General features: G+C 41.5%; 1 protein-coding gene across 1 annotated transcript in view; it reads right to left on the bottom strand.

The window, feature by feature from the left end:
- Positions 1 to 2,954: 2,954 nt before the first annotated feature.
- Positions 2,955 to 25,103, bottom strand: part of LYPD6B (LY6/PLAUR domain containing 6B) — a 119,408-nt gene continuing 97,259 nt past the window's right edge. The window contains exons 2-7 of the mRNA XM_045032324.1: positions 22,496 to 22,677; positions 21,082 to 21,170; positions 19,907 to 20,061; positions 18,562 to 18,660; positions 14,270 to 14,400; positions 2,955 to 6,329 (exon numbers count right to left, since the gene is read on the bottom strand). Coding sequence (XP_044888259.1) covers positions 6,165 to 6,329; positions 14,270 to 14,400; positions 18,562 to 18,660; positions 19,907 to 20,021 — 510 coding nt within the window. The 5' untranslated portion in view covers positions 20,022 to 20,061; positions 21,082 to 21,170; positions 22,496 to 22,677 and the 3' untranslated portion in view covers positions 2,955 to 6,164. The remainder of the gene's footprint in view (positions 6,330 to 14,269; positions 14,401 to 18,561; positions 18,661 to 19,906; positions 20,062 to 21,081; positions 21,171 to 22,495; positions 22,678 to 25,103) is intronic.

Raw genomic sequence — 25,103 nt, 5'->3', positions numbered from 1 at the left:
CTCTAGGGCCAGGGTTACAGCTACTGAGCCCTCTTCATCATAGGCTGCAAGGAGGTTGGTGAGAGAACTCCCCCAGCCTCTGTTCAGCCTCCTGTCCTGACAGGGACCTGACTTTCCCTTCCAGGAGCTGTTCCTGTAGTGGTGGGTTGGGGGGAACCCGGGCCCGCCCTCTACTCTGGGTTCCAGCCCAGGGACCCTAATGGTAGCAGTTGTTGGCAGCCAACCTTTCACTGCCAGAGTTGCTACATTTCCCTGGGCCACTTCCCCACAGCTCTCCTGCTTCTCCCTTCTTCACCCTTACCTTAGGGCTCCTTTAACGATGTTTTAGGGTGTCTTCAGTAACCAGCCCTTCAGCCGCACTTCCTCTCCCTGGCTCCCCTGCCAGACTGGAGTGAGCCCTTTTTATAGTAACAGCAGGGCCTTAATTAGAGTCAGGTGGTCACATTAACTGAATGGCCTCACCTGACTCTTTACAGGTTAATTAGAGTCAGGTGTTCTCATTAGCCTGGAGCAGCCCCTGCTCTGGTCAGTCAGGGAACAGAAAACTGTTAATCCAGTGGCCAGTATATCTGCCTTCTGCTATTCTGCTGTACCCAACTAGCCTGGGTCTATCACACCTGTTAAACCCAGGGTTATAAGTTCAATCCTTGAGGGGGCCACTTAGGGATCTGGGGCAAAATCAGTACTTGGTCCTGCTAGTAAAGACAGGGGGCTGGACTCGGTGACCTTTCGGGGTCCCTTCCAGCTCTATGAGATAGGTATATCTCCATATATTACTGAGACGCTGACCTTCAAACCCAAGAACTTTGCTACCAATCAGCAGTAGTGTCAGAAGCTGGGCACTGGCATTGGAAGAAAGGGTAACAGTAATAAACAAGAAGACTATAAGCATCACAATCTGACCTCAAATTCTAGATCCATAAATCCCACAATACCAAAATCTGCCACTTTTACTTACCAAACTGAGTAATATATAAGTCCATTGGAAACGAGGGACTGGAATGGCTCCTCCTGGAGTCAAAGTGCTAAGAAGAGTGACAGTCTCTGGCCCACACTATTTAATTTTTTAAGTAGCAAAAGTCAATTCTTTCTTCTTGGCTATTTCAATATATAAATATTCTCCACCAACTAATATTTTAATACCTTTAATCAAAAGTGCCAGTTTTTCAAAGAAGCCTTAAAACAGGAACACAGAGATAAGAAACACAGATACAGACACAAACATTGAATAGTGAAGATGTTTTGTTACAAATACATTCAAACTTTGGAAAAACAATCGACTCTAGACTGTCCCTAGTACAATGTAAAAATGCAATATTTAAACAAAGCTGTTTACCACTTAACTGTACAAATTACTTCAAAGACAAGAGCAATCGCCTTTTTGGGTACTATTTGTTATAAGCTTGAAATAACCATTTTGTGGTCGTGATATCTTAATCTTCATAGCAGTCAAGGGCAAAGTTCAACGCTGGTATAACTCCATGGATTGGATTTCACACCATATATTTAATTTTATTTCAAAGCATAATACAAAGGGATTGTTCTGTCCTAGGATACATTTGAATATGGCTCCCATTCATTTTAATGATTGTTTGCTGCATCCAAAGACATTTAGCCCATCACTGATGACAATGCAACCACATTTAATGCCTGTTTGGTAGGAGAAAATTCATGTGTGTAAGTACATGCAATGCCTAGCTACTGCAAATCATACTCCTAGAGTCAAATGGTGCCCTCAGATGCTCCCACTGAAATTAATAGGATTTGTATATTGATAACTGAGGGCAGAATGTAGCCCATATTTTAACCTATTTCTTAAATACAAAAATGCTACATTAATATAATGACTGCACATGCAAGCCTTATGAAGTCAAAAAATGTGAAAGCTAAGGTTTAATATGAAACCTCTGTATCCCATTGAGATGCAGTCTTAAATTATGTAATAACATCCTATTTCTCTAATACACTAGAACACAATCTTTTTCTATGAACTTAGATTCACAAGTATGTCCAAGATAAAATGCAATCACAAATATAGAGGTTTTACAGTAACTCCTCACTTAAAGTCATCCCAGTTAACGTAGTTTCGTTGTTACGTTGCTGATCAATTAGGGAACATGCACCTTTGAAGTTGTGCAATGCTCCCTTATAACGTTGTTTGGCAGCCGCCTGCTTTGTACCACTGCTTGCAGGAAGAGCAGCGCGTTGCAGCTAGCTGGTGGGGGCTTGGAACCAGGGTGGACCGGCATCCCCCTATCAGTTCCCCGCTCCCCTAAGTTCCCTGTGCAGCAGCTGCCCAGCAGGCTAACAGTCGACAGTTCAACTGTCCCTCCCCCCACTGCCATGTGCTGCTCCTGCCCTATGCTTTGGAGCTGCTCCCAGAGACTCCTGCTTGCCGTGCGGGGGGGTGGGGGCTAATGTCAGGGTGTCCCCCTCCTCTCTAGTCCTGTACCCGCTTACCCCTTCTCCATATAGAGCAGGATGAGGACACTGAGGGAGAGAGACAGAGAGAGCTTGGGGCAGTAGCTGCTGTCTCAACTTCCTGATCCACTTAAAAAGACAATGCGCTTAAGAGTGGGTCAGCTTACTTAAAGGGGCAGTGTGCATCTATCGCTCTCCCACACACAAGGTGTGTCTGTCTATCTCTGTCTGCTATGCTGTCTCCCCTCCCTTCTGTTTGTGCTGCCTTGATGAGAGGCTACATTAAGAACAATGTGTTAACCCTTGAGGGCTCAGCTGAGTGCTAGTTCATCATTTAATAGCAAAGCATTCCCTGGGAAATATCCCTCCTTCTTCCACTCTCTAACGTCACCACCTCAACCAAGCTTCACAATCATCATAGCTGTGAACAGTATTAAATTGTTTGTTTAAAACATAATATATAGTGTTTTGTCTGATGAAAAAAAATTCCCTGGAACCTAACCCCCCCCCACACATTCACATTAATTCTTATGGGGAAATTGGATTAGCTTAACATTGTTTCACTTAAGGTCGCATTTTTCAGGAACATAACTACGACGTTAGGCAAGGAGTTACTGTATGTATGTGCAAAAAGGCAGAGGCAATGATGCACAGTCAATTTTAACTTTCACATGTCCTGATCCGAGTGCTTAACTGTGCAACCTTCATGTTGAATTGACCGTTTTTTTGCATTTATTTTCTAGAGTTTCTTAAAAAGAAAAAAAACAGTTTTATAACTAGCAGGCACCAATTAACCAAGGCCAGCTAGCCTATCAATGTCATTAGCAGCCTGCACATGTGCAGATTTAACAAGCACCAGACTTCCAATGAGGAACTACTGTCTCTTATTATTGTCAATTGCATTCCTCACCTGCGCATGCACAGGAGATAATCTTATCACTTCAAGAAAATCTTAAAGTAGCATAAGCATGGCCAACCTTCTGGCCAGTACTTCAAGATCCTAGCTCTGCTCCCAAGTTGTGTAGTTTGGAATCTTATTTGCAGAATAAACAAATGTAAAGTTTTAGATCTTCTTAAACTATTTACAGTAAACTCATCTAAGGCCACAAGCTTTGTTATATGGTCATTTTCAACTGCACAAATCATTCCAAGGAATAGAATTTGAGGGAGCATCTAGAGCCTGAAGGGCTGGCCAGGGGTGGGAGTGTGCAGGTTAAGAGGAAGAAGTGAGGAAAAAGTGTATTCTTACATGCTTTCATAGTTCAGAAAACCATTGAAAAGATTTTGCTTTAATTTTATTGAAGAATTCACCTTCAGGCAGAGAACCAAGTCCGGAAAATGTCAGCCCACAAGAGAATGTTTCAGAAACCTAAAACCAGAAACTAATAATAGACAGTGTTCTGTGATCTCAGCTACAGCTGTCATTACCTGCTAAACTGATATAACAATTAAAGAAGCATTAAAGACATTACCTTTAAAGAAAGAAACATTTTGCTTAATACTAGGAAATTCTTCCTTATAGCTTGATCTATTGGACTTCGGAATAGTCAGTCTTCCATAAGGTGATGTCAAAAATCCATTGCTTGAAATATTTAGATTTAGATGGCAGGAAAGAACCCTGCATTGGCAAGCGAAGGGAGTGAATGATCTTTTCCATCTGTAACTTTTTACAACTCTAAATTATTTCTCATAAGTGCCTCTTCATCAGATCATAGAGATAGATGTTAGACATGTCACATATTTGCATACAGGAAAAATAGAAGAAAAAGGGTCACCATTCTAAGAACTTCTCTGGATATTTGTTGGTATAGATCATCATCAATTTTGAAAACATCAGCGAAGGAGGTTTTCCAATTGCCAGTTAAAATTAAAATAGCTAAGTGTACTTAAACAAGTTAGAGAGAAATACAAAAGATTTGACACACAGAGGCTGAAACTACAGAGTTGGTCAAAATTTTCAGAAAGATTCAATTTTTGATGAAATCTTTATGTTGCACTGAAAATTTCAATTAAAAATCCCACAAAAATATTTGGACAAAATTTTCACAACTTTTTCCCCCTCATTTTTTCAACCAATTCTGATTAAACAGAAAGCTTTGTTGAAAAACTAAGATGATGAGAAATCAAAAGAGTCTAACTTGTTAGTGGTTACATCTGTGAATTCACAAATAAAGTACCAAAAAAAATTCTGAAACAAAAAATGCAATACAGTGCTCTGTTCAAACTGTATGGGTCAGACTCATGACCATGCTGTAGTGCAAAGGGGATGGTGGATCCAGTAAGTGAAGGCTCTGAGTGCAGGCTTGGGCAAAAAAGGAGGCATGGCTGAAACTTCCCTCCACCCATAACCATCAACACAGGTCCCAGAGACTGCTGGGAGCCTTGAGGTTGTGCTCAGGACCGGGCTGACATATGCTGGTTCACAGGATCAGGGAGTTTTCAAGCACAGAGAATCTGAGCCAAAAATATTAAAAAAATAGTCAACACTGGCGTATGTTGCAAATCAGACCGAATACTGACTGAAAATAAGTGAAATCAATTTCTATCAGTCTTCAGGATTGACTTCTTCGTGTGAAAGAGACAGTGAATCTGAAGTATCCAGCCCTTGAACCAGAGGGATAAGAATACACATAAAATATGACACACACATTGTTCATTGCAAGGCCTACAAAGGAAAACAGATTTTTTTGTAATGTGCAACAGTAACCTAAATTCTACCATTTCTAATTTTTCCAACTGGTCAGATGTGCGACATTAGTCAAAATATGCAATAAACCAGGCCTTTAAAAAAAAATCTAATACAGCTATGAAAACAAAGGTAAGACTGGCAACATTATTTTTAGAAACTTAGGCCATACTTTTCAAAGCTGTGTGCCTAACATTAGGCTCCTAAATAAAAGTGGTGAGGTATCTGGAAGAACTGATCACCCACAAATCCTATCAAAGACAATGGGAGATACAGGTATTCAGCACTCTTGAAAATCAGACTGCTTTTAGTTACATGCCTAAACAGAGACTTGTAGGAGCCTAAGCAGTGGGGCATCTTTTGTTAGGATTTTTTTTTAATTCATTATTTTATAATCTGAGGTGTCATCACAATGTTGTAGTAGGAGAGACAAAAAAACAAAAATATTTTTCAGTTTTTCCATAGGACATGAAAGTTCTGACCAAAACTGAATTTTAAAAAAGCACTTTTGTCTATTTCTTAGACACCTTGTTGGAAAATGTACAGTTCTCCATGAACACCATGTTAAGGATGAACTTAAACATAACATTTTCTCATCAATAAGGCAGACAAGAGACTCAACACAACAAGTAATACTCAAAGTTATGAAAAAAGTGGCTTCTCTTGAGATAAGCTTGGCATAGCTTTTGCATCTAGAAGTACTCCTTTAGCTCACCTGATCAATCGACTGCCTACAGACAATCAGTTTCCTTGTTCAAGTAATGTGCAGAATGTATACACGCTTCCACCACCAAATGAAGAATTCAGATAACTGGTTAAAGTCTACTACAGTGTCTGGTCACCAGTTTTTTCTTTTAAATACTTCAGACTCTTTAAAAGAATTTTCAATAAATGATCAACAAACTTCATGATGTGCATGTCCATGTTTTCCTACCATCTTCTATAATCTGAAGGGGAACGGTGACTTTATTCAAACTGAAACATTCTTCTTATAGCTTCATGTTAGAGCCCATAAAGTTTATCCCTCTGAATCATATTTGGCACATTGAAAGCTGCATCATAACAACATAATTGTTATGACTGATGCAAGCACCGGAATGCTAATTGTCCTCCTGCTGCCATCTGATTTCCTCTGAGCATGCATTACTGAAAACACTGCATTTGTATGATTGGTTGGTATTTCTACATTGCAGATCATCCCTTCACAGCAAGAAACGCATTCCTGTTAATAAAAAGGAGATTGGTAGACAGGAGTGACTGCAGCAGAAGTTTATAGTGTATATGCTTTCAACTGCAAGGGTTATTACTAGGGCTGTCAAGCAATTAAAAAAATTAATTGCAATTAATCGTGATTAATTATGCTGTTAAATAATAATAGAATACAATTTATTTAAATATTTTTGGATGTTTTCTACATTTTCAAATATCTTGATTTCATTTACAACCAGAATACAAAGTGTACAGTGCTCAGTTTATATTTATTTTTGTTTACAAATATTTTCACTATAAAAAACAAACAAACGAGTATTTTTCAATTCCCCCATTGCAAGTACTGTAATGCAATCTCTTTATCATGAAAGTTGAATTTACAAACATAGAATTATGTAAAAAACACCTGCATTCAAAATTAAAACAATGTAAAACTTTTACAGCCTACAACTCCACTCAGTCCTACTTCTTGTTCAGCCAATTGTTCAGACAAACAAGTTTGTTTACATTTGCAGGAGATAATACTGCCCGCTTCTTGTTTACAATGTTACCTGAAAGTGAGAACAGGCATTCACATGGCACTGTTGTAGCCAGCGTCACAAGATACTTACATGTCAAATGCCCTAAAGATTCATATGCCCCTTCATGCTTCAACCACCATTCCATAGGACATGCATCCATGCTGATGATGGGTTCTGCTCGATAATGATCCAAAGCAGTACAGACCAATGCATGTTCATTTTCATCATTTGAGTCAGATGCCACCAGCAGAAGGTTCATTTTCTTTTTTGATAGTTTGGGTTCTGTAGTTTCTGCATCAGAATGTTGCTCTTTTAAGACTTACTTCTGAGAGCATGCTCCACACCTAGTCCCTAGCAGATTTTGGAAGGCACTTGAGATTCTTAAACCTTGGGTCAAGTGCTGTAGCTATCTTTAGAAATCTCACATTGGTACCTTCTTTGCGTTTTGTCAAATCTGCAGTGAAAGTGTTCTTAAAACAAACAACATGTGTTGGGTCATCATCTGAGACTGCTATAACATGAAATATATGGCAGAATTCAGGCAAAACAGAGCAGGAGACATACAATTCTCCCCCAAAGAGTTCAGTCACAAATGTAATTAACACATTATTTTTTTAACGAGCGTCATCGGCATTGATGTATGTCCTCTGGAATGGTGGACGAAGCATAAAGAGGCATACGAATGTATGGCATATCTGGCATGTAAATACCTTGCAATGTTGGCTACAAAAGTGCCATGCGAACGCCTATTCTCACTTTCAGGTGACATTGTAAATAATAAGCAGGGGCATTATGTCCCGTAAATGTAAATAAGCTTGTTTGTCTTTGCAATTGGCTAAACAAGAAGTAGGACCGAGTGGACTTGAAGGCTCTACAGTTTTACACTGTTTTGTTTTTGTGTGCAGTTATGTAACAAAAAAAAAAATCTACATTTGTAATTTGCACTTTCACGATAAAGAAATTGCACTACAGTACTCATATGAGGTGAATTGAAAAATACTTTCATTTATCATTTTAGAGTGCAAATATTAGTAATAAAAAATAATAATATAAAGTGAGCACTGTAAACTTTGTATTCTGTGTTGTAATTGAAATCAATATATTTGAAAATGTAGAAAAACATCCAAAAATATTTAATAAATTTCACTATTGCTTACAGTGTGATTACAACTGTGATTAACCGTGATTAATTTTTTTATTCATGATTAATTTTACTGAGATAATTGCGTGAGATAACTGCGATTAATCAACAGCCCTAGTTATTACTAAAAAATAAGCTAATCACCATTGCTGGGAAGGAAACCGTTTTCCTGTCCCACAAGAGTTTAAGATTTTGCAATTTTTTTCCCCCACACTGAATCTTGACAAAAAGTCAAAGTCTCAAAAAAAATCTGTTAACCTAAAATCCAGTCAATCAAAATGTTTCACTTAGATTTTGACCTTTTTAAAAATAAAACTATAAATTAACTAGTATTTTAAAATGAAAAGTCCTTTCAAACATTCTCCTCCCCCAAAAAATTAGGAAATCAGATCTGCTGAAACTGACCCTTTCCCACAAATAGTTTGTTTTCACAAAATCAATGTTTAGCCAAAAAACAAACAAACAAAACAAAATCATTTTGCCAGAAAATTCCCAACCAGCAATAGTAATTACTTTCGTCTGGTAGCCTGTGATCTGAGTTGGCCTATCAGTTACGGCTGCAAAATCACGCACGGCAGTGTTCTCACAGCTCATTATCGTGCACTGTAATTAATGGACTCCTGTTACCATGATCTGATGATAGTTAACCGTTAGCTATGTCTGACAGATTTCTCAACATATAAGAAAGTAGGGAAAGCATCCCATAATTATCACCTTCCTATGTATTAAGCACAAACATCCTTTAGAATGTTTTCTTGTCACACATTTTTTAATGAAAATAGACTATGATCATGTTTAATTTCCCTCATAAGCTTTTATACAGCATCATCTCGTATTTTGATCTTTACATTTGCATCTTCTGTCAAATTTCCAATGCTAGAGAACAACTGTTAATGTTCATCATCTTCTTCACTAGTAGTTTATTTGGAGAAACATTGAAACTGATGTTCCTTACTTGAGCAGTTGCAGAGCGTACCCATTTCCACACTGCAGTTTGCACTGTATGCAAAGGAACAATAGTATATTTTACAAGATAAAATGCAGCATAAGACAGGCTGGTGCTCCTAAAGGCCATATATTTCCCTCAATCCATCAACATTCATTGACATCAACGGGAGTCTGTGCTCAGATCAAATGCAACATATATATGTCTTTTCATATTTAACATACAGATTGTCTGCTATCTTCAAGATATCTGAAATCTTACACACTAAGATCATTCAAATCCTGCTAAAAGACTTTACTAAGACACTGATTTCTAAAATATCCTTCCAGTTCTGTATTATATAGGTCAGGATATAAAACATTCTAACCATTTTACCTAGTGTGACAAAGTTCCTTTGCCTTGGTGGGGCCTGCGCTTTCTGGTAGATTTGCTCGCCTCAGAGATTCACAGCAGCCTTCAGTTTGGCCACTTTTGCTAGAAACTCAAACCTGCTGTTCACTCAGCTAACCTCATCACTGGCCAGCCTGGAGGAAATGGAGAACAATCTCCGCAGTCTCTGTTGTCCCACCTAGTGGGTCAGGGACAAGTCAGATCCCTATCCAAATTAGACCTTCCCTTCTGATGTGTCTCTTCAGACCAGATCAACTCCTCCTGTGTCAGATAGGCAGTTGAAGGGATGGGAGGAACCCGCACTCTACACCGGCCTGCACTCTACACCGGGTTCCAGCCCAGGGCCCTGTGGATAGCAGCTGTCTACAACATCTCCTGTATTAGCTGCGTGACAGCTACAACTCCCTGGGCTACTTCCCCATGGCCTCCTCTCAGCACCTTCTTTATCCTCACCACAGGACCTTCCTCCTGAAGCCTGATAACGCTTGTACTCCTCAGTCCTCCAGCAGCCCCCCTTCTCACTTCCTGCTCCTTGCCTGCCCCCCACTAACTGATGGGAGGTCCTTTTTAAACCAGGTATCCTGATTAGCCTGCCTGCGATAATTGATTCTAGTAAGTTCTTAATTGGCTCCAGGAGTTTTAATTAGCATCCCTGTCTTAATTGGTTCTAGCGGGTTCCTGATTGCTCTAGTGCAGCCCCTGCTCTGGTCACTCAGGGAACAGAAAACTGTTCATCCAGTGGCCAGTATATTTGCCTTCTACCAGACTCCTGTACCCCACTGGTCTGGGTCTGTCACATTAGAAAGTTTGCTATACTTCCTTTTCAAAAGCAAGAGTTACAGCAATGGTTGTTTATGTCAGTCAGTATGTATGACACACTAGTACACAACTCTTCAACATTATACTATACTCTATATTTTTAAAAATAAAGATTCATTTTTACAGTGAATTAGACTAGAAATCAATGGGTTTATACCATCTATATAAAGTAATAATCTATAATTTTAGAAATTTGTAATTTACCAGATGCTAAAATTAGGTCATAACTGAAATGGGACAAAAGCAATGTGGTAATAAGAATGACATGGCGTTAAAGTCTGGTATCTTGTTAATCAGACATATCAACAAACGTTGTAGTACATTTTTTTCCACTTACAAATGGTTGTGACCAAAATCACCTCTCTATTCACACCCTACACATTACTGTATTAATCTATGTGCAAAATATGCCATCTGAGGTATAATTTAAAAACTAATAAACAAATCAATATTCTTGTGTAAAACATGAATATTAACAGTTATGAACATAAGCTGAAATTATTACTACAGTGTGGAGTCTGTGGAGGGGGTAAACTGGTTTCTCAAAGACAAATGACAAGCCGACGCCTTTAGCCAGATGTCAAAGTTGATTGGCAATCACTGGTAAAGTGGCCATTCTTTGGCAGTGAAGCGGGGCAGGAACAGATTGATCTGCAATTTAGCAAACAACAACATGGAACCTCTTTCACCACAAGAGTCCATGTCTCCGTCCTCACAGCTGGAATGAACTTTGTCTAGGGGTAACCCTCAGGAAAACGTATTTCAAAGGGTGACTGGACTATAAACATGAGGGGCAAAAACACCACAAATTCTCTCTCTCTTTCTCCTAAGATGACAAAAGAACCAGCCCCTTGACTTTGGGGGGAAATCCTGACCTGAGAATTTGGTTAGTCCTGTTGCTGGGAACATGTGGGTAAGGATTTTACCTTGAACCAAGTCTAGCTTGTTAAGTTTTAGCTACTAGAAAGCATTTTCTTTGTTTCTCGTAACCATTTCTGACTAATAGATTATACTTGTACTCACTTAAAACCTCTCTCTTTGTTGGTAAATAAACTTGTTTTATTTTTATCTAAAATAATCCAGTGTGTGTTTAAACTGAGTGTTTGGTAACTCCAGTTAAAGTAGTGTAAGCAGAGTCAGGATAAGCTCTACCCTGACATCTGGTGGTGAATTATGGCAAGTGTGGAAAAGAATTTCAGGGGCTGATCGTGTTTGCATAGGCACACCCACCCCGCTTGGCATAGAGCACGGCAGCCTGGGATGGTTGCTTCGGCAGCTGTGGGATCCCCAGTTTCTTTGTTGTTGGGGCGGGAGGAGTGGAGTGTTGTCACCCTGATTGTGTGGATGAGGAACTGTGAAACTGCTTTGTGACAGGGAGTCTCACCATCAATTGAGTGGCACTCGCTAGACAAGGGAATGGGCTCCTTGTGTGAGCCAGAAGCACCAATTGCACCTCCTCCTCTCTCCACTGTTGAATATCAGAGCTGATTTTTGATTCCCTTAAGAATCTAAGTTACAGGTTACTGAGCTGAACTCACTAAGAGCTGAAATCACTAAAGAGCCGTGCTAACTAGTGGGGGAGCCTGAAGCTATATTGCGGAGCAGTTTGTGGGACAGTTGGAGTGCCCACGGAGCGAGCGGAGCCGAGCAGTTTGCGAGGACGGCTGGAGCGGATCACAGGTTGGCTGGTGGAGCAGAGCAGCTGGCAGAGCAGAGTGGTTTGTGGGATGGTTGGAGCGGCCCACGGAGCGAGCAGAGCCAAGCAGTTTGCGGGGACGGCTGGAGCGGATCACGGGACGGCTGGTGGAGCAGAGCAGCTGGCAGAGCGGAGCAGAGCTGAGCAGTTCGTGAGGAAGGCGGAAGCAGAATCCCACGGACAGGCAGGGCAGTCGGCCCCGGACCATGTAAGGTGCCCCATTCTACCCAGGCTGGCGGGGGGGAACCCCCTGCAGATAGACTCTTGAACTCTGGGGCTGCACTGACCAGGGACAGAGACTTTTGGGTTGTGGGACTTTTGGGACTGTGGGTGATTTTTGGGTTGCTGGACTCTTGGGACATTTGAGGTACTGGACTTTGGAGTCTTGGGGTGATTTTTGGGTTGCTGGATTCTTGGAACATTTGAGGTATTGGACTTTGGAGTCTTGGGGTGATTTTGGGGTTGCTGGACTCAAGAGCCCAGGGAAAAGGACACGGCCTAGTTGAGGTGTTTTCCCAATTTAATGCTATGTTGTTTATCTCATGTTATTAAACATTTTCTCAAGTATCAGAGGGGTAGCCGTGTTAGTCTGGTTCTGTAAAAGCAGCAAAGAATCCTGTGGCACCTTATAGACTAACAGACGTTTTGCAGCATGAGCTTTCGTGGGTGAATACCCACTTCTTCAGATGCAAGACTTGCATCTGAAGAAGTGGGTATTCACCCACGAAAGCTCATGCTGCAAAACGTCTGTTAGTCTATAAGGTGCCACAGGATTCTTTGCTGCCTAAACATTTTCTGCTACACTGAGACTCTGTGCTTGCGAGAGGGGAAGTATTGCCTCTTTGAGGCTCCCAGGGATGTGTGTATAAGATTTTCCCAGGTCACTGGGTGAGGGCTCGAGCTGGTTTGCATTATGTTGTAGGGAAGGGACTCCTATGTATTGAACCCGGGCCTTGCTGCTATCAATTCGGCCTGGCAGAGGGTTACAGTAGCAAACCGTTGGATATTGACCCTTTACAGGGGCAATGGACCTTTGATATCTGAACTGTCCAGAAGAGGGCTGGACAGTGCAGAACACGTTTATGGGAATGTTTAGGACTGGGAGCATGTCGGAGTCACCCTGCAAGTAGTAACCGAGGCTGGCAGAAGCCAGAGTGTGACTGGAGTGTTGCTGATAGGCTGCTGGAGTCAGAATTGCTGGACCATGGCTGTTGCTGTACACAGACACTCCGGGTATGACCTGCATGCTGTTAGGCCATTTGTGAGTGGCCTTGGTTGGAGCTACAAAGGCAAAGCATTGAGAGGCTCCCAAGGTTGTGGGGCAGGCAGTGACACAGCCCCTCACTAGTCTGGATTTCACAAAATGTGACAATGGCATATAGCTTTTGTTTCAGTCCCTTGTGGTTTGTAAGACATGGGTCCTTTTAACTTACACCAGCCCCTTAACATAGCAGTGCTTTTTTGACACTGCTGCCCAAAGAAATATAGCAAGTTCCAAGCCTAAATCCAGTGTTGTTTTGTTTCCATGACTTACACTGGGGAAATTATCCTTCTGACTGAATAAAGCTGAACATGGCTGCATCTAGCCAGAAAGGTCACTATAGAGCTACAAGAGGTGCATCCTCTCCAAAGGGAAACTACTTCTTTTATGAGCAAGCCAGCCAACTGCCACCTAGAAAAGGAATGGCCAAGTCTGAATTGGAACTCTGATCCTCTAACAAAGTAGCTTGATGTTATAATCACCATAGCAAATGGCATTATTGAGCTAAATTTGACTCAAGAATTTGACCCTCCCTCGCAACTACGGCTTAACTTCTTCCTAGAAAAATAGGAAGAGGTGCTAATCTGGCTCCTGTTGTAGAACTTTGACTTCCATTACTAAAACATTTTCATGATCCAGGGGCCTCAAACCCAGATCTACAGGGTTTACAGGAGAAGCCACTCTTCAGCCTTCCACTTGGCAGCCTGCTGACAACTGCTGACCCAGGACGCCCAGCCTCAGTTTGAGGCTCCACCCTTGACATGCCAGGGTAGCCAACCTACTTAAACCAGCAACAGGAAGCAGTCCAAATGATTGGGATCCACCACGCTCTGTACTGTGTACCTTGTGCCTTCTGTTCCTGATCCCTTGACTTGACTTCCCGGTGCCCTGACCTGGCTTGGCTCATGGCATCTGACTTGTGGTGCTGATCTCCAGTTTGTATTATGCCTCTGATCTCCCAGTATCTTGACCCAACTGACCCTTGGCTCCTGACTGTGAACCCCGGCTCTGACTACAAGTTCCGGCTGCTCATGACCCAGCCCTGACAAACATTAGATAGTCTCATTTGGGAGGTGTTATTCACTCCAGCAGTAGTTATTTGAGTAACAAGTGCTGAACAGGCTCCTTATTTAGAATGTCTTAAAACAAACATTTTCCATTACAAAAACTGATGCTTACTGTATGGCCTGTCTCTCTGTGGGGGTGACAGCCAACAAAACGGCATTCATCCCTGGTAGCACATTTTTTGGTCACAGATGTACTCCTTCCATGGCTTGTGAAATGATGAACTGTCAAGCAGTACTCTGTATCTAAGAAATAAATCAAAATCAGGTTTATTTTCATGCAGTGTGATCTCTTCCACATACTTCAAAAGTTTTCACTAAATGACAAATTACAATAAAGTGCTTGCACTGAGAAAAGTTAGAGATTGTGTGGGGTTTAGAGCAGTAAGATGGCATTATATTCCAAAAAAATTATCCTTTAACAGTCATGATGTATTAGCTAGACCTTAAATTAAATGGGCCATTTGGCCCCTAAACTGCAACTTATGAAGGCCATTGAGATTTGTACTATGTATCTAACACTTCATCTCTAGCTAGCTAGTTTTAGCAGCTGCTCTCCTGGTTCTTCCTTTACCTCTTGCATTCCCTTCTCATTCTCTTTCCCCTCCATTTAGACTTCTTTACCTTTTTCATTTCACTCTTCCACACCACCTCGCCCCTAGCCCCCAACTCCTCTTCTTCCAACATTTTTCCTCCTTTTCCCTCTCTTTGGGGTAATGTATTACCTTCCCTAGTTTCAGATGTCCCTGCTATTCTCTCTTCCAAATGTGATCTTCAGGTTTTTACTGCCAAATGTTAGTGCATGCATTGATAGTGCAGAAACATGACACTTTCCATTTTGAGAGTTCACATACAACACATCTGAAACCACATGCAGCAATGATGCATGCCTATAGCTTAGCTATATAAAAGGCCTAATGCAAGGTTTATGCTGTCTTTTATAAAGTCATCCCTAAATAACAAATCTGCACTAAATATTAGAAGTAATTGTTTCAGCTAGTATGTTAACTTTGCAAAAGACATTCGGACTGATGGTAGATTTGGTAGCACATTTAGCTTTGACTGCAGGACTGAATTAAGAAATGGTCTTTACCCCTGAACGGCTGACTCTTGGAGACAGTACTAAGGCAATAGCTGGCTTTGGAGTGGGGAATATCATTTGACAGTGCAAACTGTTTTCCCACCATGTATCAGTGTTGGATAAGTTAATTGCTAACTTCAGAGGAAATGCAAACAAGACTAACATTACATTAGAAGTATAAAGACAATCTAATAAAACTATTTGTTTCTTTACAAGCACAAGGAAAACAGGACAAAAAGATTGGAAAACAGGAATCCAAAAAGTGTGTTTATAGAGATTTATGATACATATTAGATTAATCTGGCATAAAACTACAAAGAGGGAGGATAACATAGGAATGGCCAAACTGGGTCAAGACTAATACTCCATCTAGCCCAGTATCTTGTCTTCCGATAGTGGCCAGTGCCAGATACTTCAGAGGGAATGAACAGAACAGACAATTTTCGAGTGATCCATCCCATCACCAGACAGCTTCTGGCAGTCAGACGTTTAGGGATACCCAGGGCATGTGGGTCTGGCCCCCACCATTTTGGCTAATAGCCAATGATTGGCCTATCCTCCACAAACTCACCTAATACTTTTTTGAACAGTTATATTTTTGCCCTTCACAACACCCCCTAGCAACGAGTTCTACAGGTTGAATGACTGTGGATTGTGTGAAGTACTTCCTCATGTTTGTTTCAAACCTGCTGCCTATTAATTTAATTGGGCAACCCCTCGTTCTTGTGTTAAGTGAAGGGATAAATAACACTTTGCTATTCACTTTCTCCACACCATTCATGATTTTATAAACATCTCTCTTATCCCCCCTTAGTTATTTCTTTTACAAGCTGAGCAGTCCCAGTCTTTTTAATCTCTCCTTGTATGGAAGCTGTTCCATACCCCTAATCATTTTTGTTGGTCTCCTCTGTACCTTTTCCAATTCTAATACAGCTTTTTTGAGATGCAACAACCAGAACCATATGCAGTATTCAAGGTTTGGGCATATTGTGGATTTATATATTGGCATTGTGATATTTTCTGTCTTCATATCTATCCCTTTCCAAATGGTTCCTAGCATTCAGTTTTGACTGCCGCTGCACATTGAGTGAATATTTTCAGAGAACTATCCATGATGACTCCAAGATCTCTTTCTTGAGTGGCAACAACTAATTTAGCCCCCCATCACTTTATCTGTATAGTTGCAGAGGTGCTGGAACAATTTGTGTAGTGGGGGTGCTGAGAGCCGTTGAACCAAACGGTAAACTCTGTATATGATGTAAACCACTTCAAGCCAGGGGATGTGGCAGCACCCCTAGTTTCAGCACCTATGTATAGTTGGATTGTTTTTCCTAGTCTGTATTACTTAGCACTTATTAACATTGAAATTCATCTGCCACTATGTTACCCAGCCATCCAGTTTAGCGAGATCAGTTTGTAACTTTTCACAGTCAGTTTTGGACTAGCTATCTTGAGTAATTAAATGGAAGTCTCAGCTAGGGCTGTGCTTTGATCATTTATTTTGAATCTAGAATGTATACAGGGCTGAATTCAGCTATATACTCAATCTCAAATCCTATATTTGGAGGGGGGAGATAGCTCAGCGGTTTGAGCATTGGCCTGCTAAACCCAGGGTTGTGAGTTCAATCCTTGAGGGGGCCACTTAGGGATCTGGGGCAAAAATTGGTTCTGCTAGTGAAGGCAGGGGGCTGGACTCAATGACCTTTCAAGGTCCCTTCCAGTTCTAGGAGATTGGTATAGCTCCAATTATAAATAAATTATAAAAATATTCTCCACTCAGTGCACACACATCACTAGAAGGCCTCCATCACCCAAAAATGTGACTATGCTTTAAGACGACAGTACTCAAAAATTCCTCTAAGCACAAGCTAGCCAACCCATCAAAATGGTCGAGTTACATTAACGAATTTCTAGTTATACATACTCTAGTGCAGTGGTTTTCAAACTTTTTTCTGGCAACTCAGTTGCAGAAAATTGTTAATGCCCGCAACCCAACAGAACTGGGGATGAGGGGTTTGGGGTGTGGGAGGGGCTCAGGGTGGGGGCAGGGTTGTGGGAGGGGGTCAGGGTTCTGGACTAGGGATGTAGGCTCTGGGGTGGGGCCAGGGGATGAGGGATTTGGGGTATGGGCTGGGGCAGGCGGTTGGGCTGTGAGAGGGGGGTCAGGGCTCTGGACTGGGGATGTAGGCTCTGGGCCAGCGGACTGGGGCACGGGGTTGGGGCCGGGGCTTACCTCCAGCGGTTCCTGGTCAGGGGTGCAGCCAGGGTGCAGAGGCAGGCTTTCCACCTGTCCTGGCACTGCAGACCGCGGTGCCCCAGAAGCAGCTAGCAGCAGGTCTGGCTCCTAGGCAGAAGCACAAAAGCAGCTCTACATGGCTCTCGCTCACAGGCACTGCCCCCTCCAAATCCCATTGGCTGGTCCCAGCCAATGGGAGTGTGGAGCTGGTGCTCAGGGTGGAGGCAGTGCGTGGAGCCCCATGGCCCCCACCTAAGAGCCGGATCTGCTGCTGGCCGCTTCCGGTGCGCAGTGCGGTGTTGGAACAGGTAGGGACTAGCCTGCCTTACCCGGGCAGCCCCGCCAACGGGACTTTTAACGGCCTGGTTGGCTGTGCTGACCAGAGCTGCCGTGACCCAATCCTTTCCATTCCACGACCCACTTCTGGGTCGTGACCCACAGTTTGAAAAACGCTGCTCTAGTGAGCAGCTTCTTTATTCTAAACAAAGATACTTTACACAGTACTCATTCAAATACATACTACACTAGAACCTCAGAGTTATGAACACCAGAGTTACGAACTGACTGGTCAACCACACACCTCACTGGGAACCGGAGATATGCAATCAGGCAGCAACAGAGTCAAAAAGCTAAAACAAATGTAAATACAGTACTGTGCTAAACATAAACTATGAAAAAAATAAAGAGAAAGCAGCATTTTTCTTCTGCATAGTAAAGTTTGAAAGCTGTATTAAGTCAATGTTCAGTTGTAAAACTTTTGAAAGAACAACCATAATGTTTTGTTCAGAGTTACGAACATGTCAGAGTTATGAACAACTTCCATTCCTCAGGTGTTCATAACTCTGAGGTTCTACTGTAAGTCTAATATACAAGGCCTTCAACATGATTTGTAATATTGCTGAGCATATTCAAATGGCTGGAATATCCATCTCAAGAGAAATCATGAGACTCATTACTACTAAATATATCCCCAGGGCATCAGTTTGATGGTATTTTAATCCTATATAATGAGCTGTCTGAGAGATGGTTGAATCAGGGGAAAAACAAAATTAAATACCTTAAAGAATCTCCCAAAGACAGGCACACTTACTTTCAGGACACCATTTATCTTCAGCCCATCTGTTACAGTTGTAATTGTCAACTGCATTTGCACAGGTGAAACACTTAAAGCTGTTTGGAAATGGAGTGGCTTTAAAAATATAATAAGTATGTTAAGTTTGCAAATATCAAAAATTAAAATGTCAAATAAAAAGTGCTTGCTTTTACATGTATTAGACAAAAATACGTATATATAAAAATTAGCATATATATATATATACACACACACACACTCACACATTTGTACACGTGTATAAGAATAGCATATACAGTTCATGTCAATCTATTGGGTAAAAAAGAACTATTTCATACCTTACCATAGAAGCTTTTACTTCTTGTACTAACATCATCATGTCTTAACTTTAAAACATTTCCTGGCCTTTTCATTCTCTCTCACATTCAAAACACTGTTTAAATGGAGAGAGAGTGTATCATTGCACATTACATATACAGAATTATAACATAGAAGATACACATATCTTCTCTCTGTATGCACACATGTATACTGTCACACAATCTACATTTAATCAGCTTTTGCTTCTCTAGATGTGGCAGATACTGCTTTGAAACCAGCTCCAAGTCATTGCCCCCAACTCTGAGCAAGAAGTTGCCAATTAGGGATTAGTGAGTTTGATTTCAAATTCTGTTTTTATAACATTTTATATACACACATACAGGAGTTTTAAAGCAGCTTGGCATCAAACACCCCACTTGCTAACCATCACGACTTTTCCACTTTAATCTTTTACATCACAGAGACTCTTATCCAGTTGGGTGCACAGGGGGAGTAATCTGAGTGCAAGGTAAGAAGCAGACATGTGATGCTATTACTAACAGCTGATTTCCCAGCTGCTACAGTGGTTTTAACTTCCTACTAACTTTCATACTTTCATTTAGTGATAACTTTAAAAGTGTTCAATACACCTACCTCCCTACCCCCACACCAAAAAAGCAGAAAAACAAACAGAAACAGCTAGTCCGTTGCAAACATTTACATTTACAAAATAAAGTCATTTTGAGACATAAAAGTGCAATAAAAGCATCCAAAATCTGAAACGGTTTATTATCAAAGTACAAATCAAAGAAAACAGTTCTCTCCCTCTCTGTTCAACTTCATTCAGACTGTATCTCAAATGTTAGGAATGATACTGAGTAACCATAGGAGGCACCAAAATGAATGTTTTGTTTTAAACTCCAGAGGAGATCCCAAATGTCTAAGAGACAGCCACTTTATGTTTAAGAGTCAGCCTAAAAACAAGGGATAACAATGGAAAAGCTGATAGCTGAAACATTAACCTATGTTCCCAAATACAAGAAAGCCGCAACTCGCTACTTACGGTCTAGTGGAGGTCTCACATTATAGAAGTTGATGTTCTTGGCTAGAGCCCAATTCCCTGAGAGGATGAAGATCTGAAGAGAAGCTACAGCCAACATGTGATAGAATAATAGCATGCTGACTATTACTGAACAGGGAAATCTACAATACTTGTGCCTAGAAAAGAAGAAACATACATTATGACAGAGGAACCATAAAGAACTGAGAATGTAGAGCACTGGACTTCCTGTAAACTTGATTTGAAACCTCGACAGTTCAGTGCTTGGATCTGGACTGCTAGTGCCTGTAAGCATACATCAGTAACCATTACAAGCCATTCAAAGCTGAGCAGCTGCTGCCTTCTACTGGTTAGCATTTTGTACAGGACAGCTACATTTCTACAATCAGTACTGTAGTAATTTTATTATGCTATGTTATTCAGCTACATAATGAGTTCCCCCAGGCAATATCAGTTTTAGAAACGGCTTATAAGGGTATGTCTACACTGTGATACAAAACCTGAGCCACCGAGTCTTTTCTGCAGACATTTTCACAAACAATTCATACTACTTTTCTTTTTTTAGCCAGTTCTAGTAAATTCTACCCCCTGCATGCAGCACAGGCAAAGTCCTCTCCCCTGTGTGTGTTAGTGCAGGGGAAATGTGTGTGCAGGCATTTAGGTATGCATTATGGAGCAAATCCTGTGCCCCTCTGCATGGATGTGAAGGACCCCAGATTCAGTGGAATGGTGACATTCTGCATGGAGAAGGGTAGGGTTGGGATGGATGTTGGGCAGCCCTTATGGGTCCACTGCACACAAGTGTGTGGCAGACCTCTGAAGTCAGAGCAGGGATGGGCAAGGAGAGCTGATTCGTGAATCCTCCAGTCAACCCCAGTCCATGGGGTGGTGGGAGTCAAAGTGCCATCAAGTCACTTCCAGGCCAGAAGCTGCATGAACTCCATATGTGGCACATTGAGGGGAAAGGGAGAGGGGCCTGAGACTTTCTTCCTGCTCCTGTGCTTCAGGGAAGAACTACTTCAAACAGACTCTTGACCTGCAACCAATCAGTGGCAGAAGGTTTTGTTTTGTGCGCTAGGCCTTACTAACTTTTGTGAACATAGATTTTTTTAAAATTTATGTTTATTTTTAGGATATTTTAACAGATATTTGAGAAACTGTTTTTGCACCACACTTACAGTGTATTTCCGGGACTGTTTCCTGCAGATGCCCACAGTCTTCCTTGTACTGGAGCCCAAATTGTTCACAAACAGGTCAAGAAAAGCATCTGAAAGAACCCAACAGTGGCTTTGTGATCATTATTCAGTACACAGGGAAAGAGTCAGCTCAGACTCATAGACTTTAAGGTCAGAAGGGACCATTATGATCATCTAATCTGTTACCTTCTCAAAGAAGGAGATCAGGTTGGTTTGGCACGACCTACCTTTTGTAAAACTGTAAAAATTGTATTTTGTCCCAATTACCATTGACCTCAATGTCCTTAACTACTTTCTCCTTCAAAATTTTTTCCACGACCTTACATACTACAGATGTCAAACTAACAGGCCTATAGTTACTCGGATCACTTTTTTTACCCTTTCTTAAAAATAGGAACTATGTTAGCAATTCTCCAGTCGTACGGTACAGCCCCTGAGTTTACTGATTCATTAAGAATTCTTGCTAATGGGCTTGTAATTTCATGTGCCAATTCCTTTAATATTCTTGGATGAAGATTATCTGGGCCCTCCGATTTTGTCCCATTAAGCTGTTCGAGTTTGGCTTCTACCTCGGATGTGGTAATATCTACCTCCATATCCTCATTCCCATTTGTCATCCTACCATTATCCCCAAGCTCCTCATTAGCCTCATTAAAGACTGAGGCAAAGTATTTGTTTAGATATTGGGCCTTTAATATTACTGGTAATAAAAGAATAGAACATATGTATCTAGGCTGATAACATATATGCCATAACAGATTTGAACTATATTACCCTACTATTTACTAGTGAGTGCCATGCTAATCACAGTTGCCAACTTTCATGTGGTAAATAAGCACCCCGACTTTCATAATAAACCAAAAATCAAGCTAATCCCATTTCAAAACAAGGCCAAAACACGCCAATTCCTAAGAACCCCAAAATTTAGCAGATGGGACAAGTGTTTGTGTCATGAGTGACACTTTCCTGCTGGCAAGGCATAAATCAATGTAACGTTGCATCACAATGTTGTAAATTGATGTCATGATGCAGTGATGTTCCATTGGTGCTGAAGTCTATTTAAGGATCCTTTAATATTCTGCAAGATAGATTTGCAGAGCCTGGGATTATCCCAGAGAAATCAGAACCAACAATGGGAAAAAAAACAGGATGGTGACCCTAGACCAATTTACCATTGTCCCAGCACGTCATCTGGCTTATTTCATCCTCATTTAATCCTTCCTAGAATGAATGGTTTGAACCAATATTTGTTGAGAGAGCAACAGTCCCCAAAAAGTTCTCTGTGTGTTCTGTATTATTTGCTTTTATTTTAAATCAATGCCTGAAGAAGGTCCCATGGCAGAAACACCACTTATGTTCTTTTCCCACCCTGTACGTTATAAATCATTTGGCTCACCTCTCAGTTCTTGCTGCTACATCAACATATAATCCATGTCAAAAGATGGAAGTTTTTCAGTTCCTTTCCTCAGAGAACCATTGAGAAAAGTGATGAGTTCCTTCTTTGCTTCATTGACGAAGCTAAAAAAAAATATCTCAGCGTACAGTAAACTTGAAGTTTTCTGCTCAGGTTTCAATCCACTGCACAAGGGAAGAAATCAAACACTGCCATGCCGTCATTCATTAATAGAGCCATACCACCGCCCCAGGATAAATGAAAAAGTGCAGGTGTATTAAAGGTCTTCAAAGTAAATTCCCATTGACATACATTGCCTATAAAGATACACTTCCCCTAAAAACAGCCACATTAGAAAAAGGTTATCTGTTTAAATGATCAAATTAAATGGTGAAGATACACTGGGGCTAAAACTTGGTTCTCTCCCCTAGCTCTCAAATGAGAGCGCCAGTCTGTGCATTTAGAACATCTAGGAGGGGAGATTAATTAATCCTAATTATGATTCATTTAAATAGCCAACTCTTTTCCATTATGCCTATTTTTACAAATACAGAGGCCAGTCCCCACTCACACAATATACCATATGGGTCACTCTGGTTGCACAAAGGGAACTAAGCTGCCCTAAATGGGCAGGGTGGGATTCTGCAGCAGTAGAGGTCGTTCACATACAGCATCCCCTCCACCCTCTCTGCTGCACATACCCAGGTACATATAAGGGGTAAGGACATGGATGGCCACTGGTGCACCCCTAAAATTATGTCTCCCCTGAGGCTGCTCTAACTTGTGCTAGGGCAAACTGGCCCCCAACAGGCAGCAGGACAGGGGTGACAGAAAGTTGCCTTTATGCCTCCACCTCAATCCCTGCACCCCGTAGACAGGCAGCATGACATATGTTTAAACTCAGATTGATTTTGAATGTTTGCATCAAACCCATAAGGGCTAAACACTTAATTAGGCCCTGAATCCCTGCATGATGCTTTGAACATTTTGGTGGCACTGCACCAACTCAGTTGTTTTTTTACTCCAAATGCAAACAATTATTCTTCCATTCTTTCATTAAATAGCTCATGCTATGCTCTTCAAATACCACAGATTAGTTGCTTTTACCTAGTCAGGACAATTTTAATTAATCTTGACTCTAAATGTACTTCTGACAGCTGAGCTAGCAAGCCTATTGTTTTATGCTTGCTCTGTGAAGGACTGAACCATTCCAATGCACAGCAGTAGTGAGGTTTATCTTCCTCATATACATTTCCTTTAGTTTGTATTGGCAAATTGGGAAACATTTGCCTTTCTATAAAGAAAGATCTATAAAACCAGTGAACTTTATCAAATACACCTGATAGCACATAGAAGCACAATTACACCTGTGCCGGCGTTCTACAAATTCAAGATCCCCCCACCCTATCCCAGTTCCCATTGCTTAAATCACATCACCTGTGGCAAATGGAAAATTTTAGGGAATACAAATACAAAAGGGAAGGTTCTCATCTGTGCACAGGCAGGGACTTTTTCCCATGACACTCCAAACACAGGGCCTCAGGATCTCCCTCCTTCACCCAAAACTCTTCTCCCTTTCCCCCCCAGGACACCCATTCTCCCCTCTCCCCGCCCCGCCCTTCCCCTAGGACTCTCTCTCTGCAATGAAACTTCTTGAGAAGCACAGCTCAGCAGCCAGCATCCCCTGCTGGGACCCAGGACTATAGCTCCACATACCAGGAATCCAGCAGGCAGGCAGGGCCCTCTCCCCCTGACACCCTTCACGGGCTGAGGTGGACAGGCATGTGGACAGCAGAGTGACTCAAAAATAGATTTGGGGGGTGAGGGCTGACCCTGCTCTAGTTCTGGCCACCTGCTGCCTATGACAAAGGTGATAGACATATGTGGGCACTGGAATACCGGCAATCCAACGCACACACTATGGTCCCACTCCTGCAAACACCTATGGATGTGAGAAATATTCGAAATGGGAGTATTCCCACTAAAGCATTTGCCGGATTGAGGCCTACATTTGCATACACACATACCCCATGAGTAGGATTGCCAACCCTCCAGGATTGTCCTGGAGTCTCCAGGAATTAAAGATTACTCTTTATTAAAGATTATGTCATGTGATGAAACCTCCAGGAATATGTCCAACCAAAACTGGCAACCTTACCCATGAGAAAAACTGATATCCATTTAACGTGATGATTTATCATGTGCCTTTCACTGCCTAACCTGCTCTCTGCCCATTGAGCTGTGTCCATGAAAATTATTCTTATATTGCAACGCTCTGATCACCTTTGAATCACCTTTTCCCTTCTTCCTTCCTCCCTCCTTCTTTAAAAAATAGAACCTGCCACAAGAACATTTCCTCCTCCACTCTGCAAATGTTGAATTTTGTCAAAGAATTACACCTGCCAAAGGGCGGGGATAGGCAAGCAATTCAATCCTGGATCTATAATAGCTATTATATAGAATAATATAATGACTTTAAATCTGCATCTCCCAACACTTGGAGCTTATACCAGTCAGGAAGAGGAGTTTACTTATCTGTAACTGGAGATATGTGGTCCCTATCTGTGTTCCACTGAAGGTTTCTGCATGTGCACCATGCATCCGGAGCCAG

This window comes from Mauremys mutica, chromosome 10 (assembly GCF_020497125.1).
Source record: "Mauremys mutica isolate MM-2020 ecotype Southern chromosome 10, ASM2049712v1, whole genome shotgun sequence".
Lineage (NCBI taxonomy): Eukaryota > Metazoa > Chordata > Testudines > Geoemydidae > Mauremys > Mauremys mutica.
This window is presented reverse-complemented; position numbering and strand designations above follow the sequence as displayed.